This window comes from Marmota flaviventris, chromosome Y (assembly GCF_047511675.1).
Source record: "Marmota flaviventris isolate mMarFla1 chromosome Y, mMarFla1.hap1, whole genome shotgun sequence".
In the NCBI taxonomy this organism is placed as follows: Eukaryota; Metazoa; Chordata; class Mammalia; order Rodentia; family Sciuridae; genus Marmota; species Marmota flaviventris.
Window position 1 is genome coordinate 16644425 of NC_092519.1, and position 10240 is coordinate 16654664.

The 10240-nt window shown below is 55.4% G+C and overlaps 1 protein-coding gene across 1 annotated transcript in view; it reads left to right on the plus strand.

Moving 5' to 3' along the window:
* The window catches only part of LOC114080994 (matrix-remodeling-associated protein 5), a 29185-nt gene extending 20535 nt beyond the window's left edge, over positions 1–8650 (plus strand). The window contains exons 6-7 of the mRNA XM_027922558.2: positions 884–1784; positions 5787–8650. Coding sequence (XP_027778359.2) covers positions 884–1784; positions 5787–7704 — 2819 coding nt within the window. The 3' untranslated portion in view covers positions 7705–8650. The remainder of the gene's footprint in view (positions 1–883; positions 1785–5786) is intronic.
* Positions 8651–10240: the final 1590 nt, after the last annotated feature.

Here is a 10240-nt window from a genome sequence, read left to right on the forward strand (position 1 = left end):
GCCCTGTCCTGAGCTGCTCTCCTCCTCCAGGCCCTGCCGCCATTTTGTTCTGCCTCCCCTTGGGCCAGAGCCATGGAGTCGGCCAAACACGGACTGACCTTCAGAAACCATGAGCCCAAATAGACTTTTCCTCTAAAATTGTTGTGATCACAGTGACAAAAAATCTGGCTGGACACCCCACATCCTTTCCTCTGGCCCTGGTGACCACCTTTCTACTCTCTGCCTCTGAATTCAGCTTTTGTAGCTAGATCCCCCCGTGAGTGAGACCAGGTGATTTTTGTCCCTCTATACTGGGCTCATTTCCTTTCATATCCTGCTAGTTGATCTGTGCTGTTGGAAAGGGCAGGATCTCCATCCTAGCAAAGCCGGAATGGATGCCCTGGTGCCCCCAAGACACGTTTTCTTATCCATTCCCCCTTTGATGGACACTTAGGTTGCTTCCATATCTTGGCGACTGTGAATGGCGCTGCTATGAAGATCGAGGTGCAGATATCTCTCCCTACACTGATTCCCTTGTCTATGGACATACCCTCAGGGGTGTGATGGTTGGAGCCCAAGACCCTAGCATTATTTTTTTTTTCACCTTGAAGGAACCTCTGGCCTGTTTTCCTTGGTGTTTGTGGTGGACATTCCAATCCCCAGCCATGGGCACAGAATCCCTTCCTGATTCTTGGTGACCCTGTTCTATCAGGTGCCACTGTGACACCTCCGTGTGATCCAATGTGCATTCCTTTCGTGGATAGTGACATCTTTGCACATTTCCTTCCGCAGTTTGGGGCTTCAAGAGGAGGACACCCTGACCAAGCCCTGGTGGTTGCTGGGTTTTTAGGGAAATCGGTGCATTTGGGGCCGAGACCTAACCGCGTTCTTTCTTGTTGGCCAGGAGCGCTCATGACGCCCAACACCCGGATTCAAAGGTTTGAGGTCCTCGCCAACGGCACCTTGGTCATCCGGAGGGTTCAGACGCAGGACCGGGGTCAGTACATGTGCACGGCCAGCAACCTGCACGGAGTCGACAAGATGGTGGTGGCGCTGGCGGTCACCGTGCAACAGCCCCAGATGCTGGCTTCGCGCTACCAGGACGTCACCGTGTACCTGGGAGACACCATCGCCATGGAGTGCCTAGCCAAGGGCACCCCGCTCCCCCAGATCTCCTGGATCTTCCCGGACAGGAGGGTGTGGCACGCCGTGTCCCCCGTGGAGGGACGAATCACCCTGCACGAGAACCGGACCCTGTCCATCAAAGACGCCTCCTTCTCGGATAGGGGCGTGTACAAGTGCGTGGCCAGCAACGCGGCGGGCGCCGACAGCCTGGCCATCCGCCTGCACGTGGCCGCGCTGCCCCCGGTCATCCATCAGGACAAGGCCGAGAACATCTCGCTGCCCCCGGGGCTGAGCATCCACATCCACTGCTCGGCCCGGGCCGCGCCCCCGCCCACGGTGCGCTGGCTCCTCTCGGACGGCTCCCAGGTGCGCCCCTCGCAGTTCGTCCGCGGGAACCTCTTCGTCTTCCCCAACGGGACGCTCTACATCCGCAACCTGGCGCCCAAGGACAGCGGGCGCTACGAGTGCGTGGCCGCCAACCTGGTGGGCACCGCGCGCAGGACCGTGCAGCTGACCGTGCAGCGCGCCGCCGCCAACGCGCGCATCACGGGCACCTCGCCCCGGAGGACCGACGTCCGGTACGGGGGGACCCTGCGGCTGGACTGCAGCGCCTCGGGGGACCCCTGGCCGCGCATCCTCTGGAGGCTGCCGTCCAAGCGCATGATCGACGCGCTCTTCAGGTAGGGGCTCCCCCGGCTCCCGGCTCATCCCTGGGCCCTGCGCTCGGCCTGCGTGTTGGGGACGGACTTGGTGGCCCAAAGGGGCGAGAATCCGTGTCCACCATGAGGACGCTTAGGCACTGGGCCCTGAGTGCCCTCGTCCACACACAGAGGTCTGTGTGCTCTCCACCTCCTGGTGCCCAGCACAGCCCACCCAGAGAACCCCCAGCCCCAGAGGCCCCCAGTGCAGAGCAGATCTGCAGGACAGAGTGTCTACCTGTCTAGCTGCCATCTGTCTGTCTACCTATCGTCTGTCATCTACCAAATCTATCTAGGTGATTGTCACTTTGAGATGGAGTTGCTCCTGGCTCCTGGTGTGTGGGGCCCAGAGAGGCTGCTCCACCTCCTGCAGCGCACAGCACAGCCCACCCCAGAGACACCCCCCCCCCAGCCCCAGAGGCCCACAGTGCAGGGGAGACCTGCAGGACAGTCTCTGTCCATCATCTGTCCACCCAGCTGTCACCTATCTTTCGGTAGAAAGATATCAATCATCTATCTATCCATCCTGTTGATCTATCATCTATATATCTATCTACCTATCTGTCTGTCATCTACCAATTCTGTCTGTCTATCTGTCTGTCTGTCTATCTATATATCTATCTGCCATCTACCAATTCTGTCTTATCTGTATCCATCTGTCTATCTGTCTATCATCTACCCATCCTGTCTATCTATCATCTATCATCTACTGATCCTGTCTATAAGTCTATCTATCTCTCTGTTATCTACCCATCCTGTCTGTCCAGGTGGCTCTCACACCCTGGGTGGGGCTGTTCCTGGCTCCTGGTGTGTGGGGCCCAGAGAGGCTGCTCCACCTCCTGCAGCGCACAGCACAGCCCACCCCAGAGCACCCCCAGCCCCAGAGGACCCCGGTGCCCAGGAGACCTGCAGGACAGAGTCTCTGTCCATCATCCATCCACCGTCTAAACCCTTTTCTACCTACTCACCTATTATCTACCTCCTGTCTGTCTAGCCATCTTTTATGCTATAATCCATCCTATTCTCTATCTGTTCATCTATCTATCATCTGTCAGTCAATCTGTCACCTATCTATCATCTATGCCCCATCCATCACCTATCAATAGTCCATCATGTATCTTCTATGTCCTGGCTCTTGATGACCCACCAGTTTAATATCCATTATATCACTTACTGATGGCCACCATCCTCACTGGGAAATCATGTCGTCCCCCACCCCCAGGGGACACGCGGGACTGTGGAGACCTTTCTGGTGTCTCCCTGGAGGATCTATGTGCTCCTGGCTCCCGGTGGCTGGGGACCCGGGATGCCGCTGCTGTCTATGCTGGGTACCAGGGTGTCCCCCACCACCGCGATGCACCCATGTGTAGATGCTGGTGTGCAAAAGCCCAGGCCCAGGTCTGTTTCATACGACTCTCAAGAAACAGAAGACACGTTGGAGGAGCAGGAAATGAGGGAGAAGCTTCATCCTGCTGCTGCTGCGGAGGAGGAGGAGGAGGAAGGCGTGTGTGTGTGTGTGTGTGTGTGTGCGTGTGTGTGTGTGTGTGTGTGTGTGTGTCTGCACAGGCGAAAGCCCGGGCACTGGGTTTCCAGGTCCCTTGTGCACCCTGGGGCCCTCCAGGACCCTCCCAGTGCAGGGACGAGGCTCAGCCCCTCTGCCCCCCTGCGCTTCCCACCCCAGGCAGCCGGGCGGTGCCGGCCCATCTTGCACAATCCCTGCAAAACTCCACGCATCCGGTTTTCCCTGGAATCCCTTCCAGCCCAGCAGATGCCTGGCCCCGGGCAGCGCTGAAACATGGACAGCTCAGGAATGCGGATCCTGCCGGCGGCTGGCTGGCTGGCTGGCGAGTGCTTCTCTCAGGGTGTCCCCGTGAACCCGGATCCCGTAAATCACTCGCTCTCTGAGGCTTCCTTCTTACTAATCCCGGCTAATTACACTCTGAGACATGAGCAGGGAAGCCCCTTTGTGACAGGAATTCATCTATCACGGAGCGGGCTCCTTGGCCAGCCGGCAGCTTGGGAGTTCTTTACAGATGCAGAGAGGCCCGGGCATTGTTTAAAAATACAGATTCTCGGAATGTCCCTGCAGAGGCCAAATCCCTGGGGTCGGGCAGCCCCGGTGCATGCTTCAGGTTTGCTGTCCGGATTGCACCCCAAGCTGGGGATCATTGCTACAGAAGCTCCCTAGGCTCAGAAATGCTGGCTGCCCTACGAAATGTTGGATGCAAACTTGTTTCAATGCATAAGAAAATGTGCTTCCCGCCCCCCCCCCCCCCCCGCCCTGTTATTCTCAGACCACTTACCAAGTCTGTGACTTGATGGACACAAACAGACCAAACCACACAGTTTAACTGGTCAACGTCAGTGCTTGCTTTTATTAACAATGATCAAGCCCAGTGTGGTGGCCCATGCCTGTCATCCCAGAGGCTCTGGAGGCTAAGGCAGGAGGATTGAAAGTTCAAAGCCAGCCTCAGCCAAAGGGAGGCCCTAAACAGCTCAGGGAGACCCTGTCTCTAAATAAAATGCAAAATAGGGCTGGGGACGGGGCTCAGGGGTCGAGTCCATCTGAGTTCAATCCCAGGTACCAAGAAAAAAGAAAATAAGTCTGTGTCTATCAATCATCCATCTTCATATATAGAGACTCTATGTTTTATATATATATATATATATATATATATATATATATTGCATATATACAAATATATTTTGCATTCTGCTTATATTATACATATTCTGCAAGCAGAATATATACAGATGATCCATGCATCTCTCTTTCTCTCTCTATACATGTATTTATAATGTTCAGATTTTTTTGCATGTGTGTGTGTGTGCATGTGTGTGTGTGTTTAAAACTCTGTGACACAACCCTAGATGTTCCATCAGAATGGAGCCATGTGTAGGAACTACTAAGGGACTGGAATCCAAGGATAAGCAGCTTCTATAGGCTCCCGCTAGAAAGCAGGAGGCATTGAGATTTCCAAAGGGCAAGTCTGAAGACAAAACTGTGCACCCTGATGCAGACATTTGATCTCACACACACACACACACACACTACAGAGCAGGAGTCGGATCGCATTCCACACTCTTGAATCTGCAGCCAGGACAGCCCAAGGTCAGACATGCAGGGAATTCCTCTGTGTGGTAAATCGTCCACCTCTGGACGCCAACCCCTGGATGCTGCAGAAATCCATGGGGCTCCGTACAGGCAGCTGCATGTCCCGATCCATCTCTGAACCGACCTTTTCTGGGAATCTGGACTTTTCTTGCAGGTTGTCAAAGTCCTCGGGGTGGCCTTGTTGCAAATGGGATCCTTTGGATTCCCCAGAATCTGGTCAAAGGTCTCTTTTGTTATCTTTGACTTCATTTATTTAAACTTTCTCACTTTTTATCTTGGTGTAGTAGCTAAGTGTAGGTTGGTTTCCTTCACTCTTTTGAAGAAAAAAAAAAAAAGAAACTTCCTTTTGTTGATTCTTTGTATTTTTTCTTTTTTTAAAGCAAGGAGAGAGTGTGGGGGGGAGGAGAAGATGACTCATGTGTTACAGTTACAGTTGGATAAGTTTAGAGACAGAGTCTTGCTAAGTTGCTTAGGGCCTGGCTAAGTTGCTGAGGCTGGCCTCCTACTTTCAATCCTCCTGCCTCGGCCTCCCAAGCCACTGGTATTACAGGCCTGCACCACCCAGGTTCAGGCTTTGGTTTTAATTGACCCACAACAATTGCGCATATCTATGAGCCATCCTGGGATGGTTGTTCAAGATGTGCAGTGCTCAATTTGAGGGTGATCAGCATCTCCAACACCTCCTACCATATCTTGGTGTTGGAATGATGGGACACCTTCCCTTTTTGGACATAGGTGATAAATGATGGTGAGCCAAATTCCCCCTATGGAATCCGCCCATTTCTGTGTTCTTCTTGGCACCTAAAGCCAGGGGCAGGGGGTATTTTGCCAGACTGACCCCTGACTCGTTTTCTCCTCTTCTCCATCAGCTTTGACGCCCGGGTGAAGGTGTTCACCAACGGGACCCTGGTGGTGAAGTCGGTGACCGACAAAGACGCGGGCGATTACCTGTGCGTGGCCCGCAATAAGGTGGGGGACGACTACGTGGTGCTCCAGGTGAACGTGGAGATGAAGCCCGCCAAGATCGAGCACAAGGAGGAAAATGACCACCGCGTCTTGTACGGGGGCGACCTCAAGGTGGACTGCGTGGCCACGGGGCTGCCCAACCCGGAGATCTCGTGGAGCCTGCCGGACGGCAGCCTGGTCCACTCCCTGATGCAGTCGGACGACAGCGGGGCGCGCACCAAGCGCTACGTGGTCTTCCACAACGGCACGCTCTACTTCAACGAGGTGGGCCCGCGCGAGGAGGGGGACTACACGTGCGTCGCCGAGAACCAGGTGGGCAAGGACGAGATGCGAGTGCGCGTCCAGGTGGTGGCCGAGCCCGCGGCCATCCGGAACAAGACCCACTCGGTGGTGCAGGTGGCTTACGGAGAGGTGGCCACCGTGGCTTGCGAAGCCAAGGGGGAGCCCGTGCCCAAGGTCACTTGGTTCTCTCCAGCCCACCGGCCGATCCCCGCGTCGTCGTCGTCATCGGACAAGTACCAGGTCTACGAGGACGGGACGCTCCTCATCCACAAGGCGCAGCGCTCGGACAGCGGGAACTACACCTGCCTGGTCCGGAACAGCGCGGGCGAGGACAGGAAAACGGTGTGGGTCCAGGTGCACGTGCAGCCCCCCAGGATCAACGGCCATCCCAGCGCCCTCACCACGGTCCGGGAGGTGGCCACCGCCGGCAGCCGGAAACTGCTGGACTGCCAAGCCCGGGGCATCCCGTCGCCCAGAGTGCTGTGGGCCTTCCCAGAGGGCGTCATCCTGCCCGCGCCCTACTACGGAAACAGGGTCACCGTCCACCGCAACGGCTCCCTGGACATCAGGAGCGTGAGGAAGACGGACTCGGTGCAGCTGGTGTGCATCGCGCGCAACGAGGGCGGAGAAGCCAGGCTCAGCGTGCAGCTCACCGTCCTGGAGCCCCTGGAGAAGCCCGTCTTCCACGACCCGGTCAGCGAGAAGATCACGGCCATGGCCGGCCACACCATCAGCCTCAACTGCTCGGCCTCGGGGACCCCGCCGCCCACGCTGCTGTGGGTCCTGCCCAACGGCACGGAGCTCCCGAGCGGCCAGCAGCTGCAGCGATTCTACCACAAGCGCGACGGCATGCTGCACATCAGCGGCCTGTCCTCGGTGGACGCCGGGGCTTACCGCTGCGTGGCGCGCAACGCCGCCGGCCACTCGGAGAGGCTGGTGTCGCTCAAGGTGGGGCTGAAACCCGAACCGAGCAAGCAGTACCACAACCTGGTGAGCATCATCAACGGGGAGAACCTGCAGCTCCCCTGCGCCCCTCCTGGGGCCGGCCGGGGCCGCTTCTCGTGGACGCTCCCCAATGGAATGGCTCTGGACGGTCCCCAAGACCTGGGACGCGTCTCCGTCTCGGAAAACGGCAGCCTCACGGTGCGCGAGGCCTCGGTGTTTGACAGGGGCACCTACGTGTGCAGGGTGGAGAGCCCGTACGGCTCGTTGGTGGTCAGCACCCCGGTCATCGTGATCGCCTACCCGCCGCGCATCACCAGCGAGCCGGTGCCGGTGGTCTACACCCGCCCGGGGAACACGGTGAAGATGAACTGCTTGGCCATGGGCATTCCCAAAGCTGAGATCACGTGGGAGCTCCCGGACAAGTCGCAGCTGACCGCCGGGGCCCAGGCCCGTCTCTACGGGAACAGGTACCTTCATCCCCAGGGATCGCTGTCCATTCAGCACGCCACCCAGAGGGACGCCGGCTTCTACAAGTGCACCGCCAGGAACATCCTGGGCACGGACTCCAAAACCACGTACGTCCATGTCTACTGACCATCTCCGCAGGACGCACGTGGGTGGCCGCTGCTCACTGGGAGGTGAGACCCAGAGGTCATTGGTAAGGAAATTCAGGGCGTAAGGATTGGAGCTCGGGAAGGCGTCGCACTAGGGCACTTTGGTCCCCGTGGGGTTCAAGGTGAGGCTGACCTTGACCTAGCGTCCTTGGCCAAAAGAAGCGCTGATACCCCCAGCAAGAAGAACCCGGATTGTCTTGCTATCCCTGTGAAACATGATCACCTGGATGATCACAGGATGGAACATTCTAGAAATTTCTGTTGCTTCAGAATTCCCGCGTGTCCCTTAAAGGGCTCAGAGCCAGACAGGGTCAGTGCCTTTGTTTTTAAATCTCTGGTTTCATATGCACACCGTGTCAGATGTAAAGACTTTTCTCCGGAAATATCTATACTGTTATAAATATAAATATTAAAAAAAAAATTGTTTTCTTCCCCCTTCAGACGATTAGAGTAGAAAGAGAGAGACTTTCTAGCTCATTAAAACATAATAAATTATTGGTCTTTACAAGACTCGGGTACATTAGAGCAGACATGGAAATGCCATTCAACACCAATTTCTCCCCGGGCCGCCTTCCGGAACCCTACATTGGTGGTGAGTGGGGGTGGTGGTGGTTGGTGGGGGTGGAGGCTGGGATATTAAATTTCGTTGCATGTAAAATTCATCTTGAAAGCTGTCCTTGGGTGATGTAAACAGGAGCCAAAGGAAAAGAGGAATCCAGGCCCCCATAGAAGGGCACTGCAGAGTCTTCTAAAAATAAATAGTAAAATGTAAAAAGCCACCAGTCTTTTCTGCAGTGCCTTACCTGTCAATCAAGTCCAACCAGCTGCCCACCCCCCCACACCCCTGCCAAGGTCAGGAGGCACTGATGGAGGTCAGGAGAGCTGCTGTCCCCATGACTGCTTTATTGTATTTTTAAGGTCCATATGCTGTACATTTGACAATAAAGTGATATTTTCCAAAGACCTGGGCTGTGAGTTTTGCAAGAGCCAATGAATCGGGGGCTCAATCAGACCTTTTGGGGGAAAAAAACCTGCTTTAATGCATTGCATTTCAGCTATTCTCTGTAAGTTTTTAGACAGGGAAGGAGACGGGAATTTTTGCTTTGTTTGCAAAAATTCTTCTTCTTTCTCTCAAAAGACACATCTACATGTCTTGGCATTCCTGAAGTAGGAAAATCTCTCATTCCTTTGCTTCTTCAGAGAGACTCTCATTCTTTGGAATTCTCTGGGGGAGGGAGAAAAACAGCAAACTTAAGATAAATCCTCAGGAAGAAGGTACCGGGGGCCCGTCGGGTCGGCATTTTGGCAAGCACACGTCTGCCAAATGCTGAACCGTTTCCGTCCCTGCATGGAAAGAATGCTTGCTTCTCCTTCACGAGTCTGTGGGAAGCACAGAGGTATCTCTCGTTTATTCATTAATACGTGGGTTTTGTTGACGACCTAATGAGGGGCAAGGAACAGGACAGGCACCTGGGGAGGAAATGGATCCTGTCTGAAGGATTGGTGCTCCCAAGGGAGGACTCTGGGGCTGGGGGTGCTCTGGGGTGGGCTGTGCTGTGCACTGCAGGGTGTGGAGCAGCCTCTCTGGGCTGCACCCACCCCAGGTGCCAGGAGCAGCCCCACCCAGGTTGGGACAGACACCTACACATCATTCCCTGAGCTAGTCTGGGTGCACGTAGCTACAGCGAACAAACCCAGATACTTAACAATCCGTGGTGGAGCTGGATAAGTGAGAGGCACTGGGCAGCTCGTGACTCAGCCACATCAAAAAGCATCGGAACCAGTTTCCCCAGAATAAGGACGCGGGAGCTCTGAGCTGCTCCCTCAGTGCAATCACTTAAGCATGCACCATATATATTCATATATTTTTTTCCAAAAAAAAAAAAAAAAATCCTAACTGAAAGAAACGCGTTCTTTCCTCCCTCCAAAGGGCTAACTTCTACCATCTGGGGTTGGAGCTTGTAAATCTGTGTGCACAAGCAGAATTCTGAGCTCGCACTCCATTGCCACTCTTTATGGCTCCCAGATCCTCACTGGAAAGCCAAATTACAACCAGGCTCTGTGATCCAGCTTGCAAAAGCAGACGCAGCTATTGTGGACGGGGTGGACGCTGGACCCGGGGAGGGAGCTCCCCACCCCGCAACCCAATGCAATGCGAAGGGCCCTGCAGCCACGAGAGACTTCCTGCACTCCTGTCTGTGCAGGCTCAAGTCTCCTGGGCGGGGTGATCCCATCACCGGCTCAACATGGCCCTGGCAGGTTGGGGTCCTGACTTGCTGCACTGGCAAGTAGCACCTCACACCAGGTGGAGCAAAGCCCACAGGTGGACTTCGGCCACCCCAGGGGCTGGCTCTAGCCTCCTTTCTTATAGGGACTTCTCTGCTGGAATGTTGTTAGGACATGTATCCTCGGGGCTTCCTGTGGGTTCACCTTCTGCTGGTCACCTGCAGAGACGGAAGGACCCTCACATCCTGCTGTGTTCCTGGGGCTGCGGTAATAGGTGACCATACACTCGA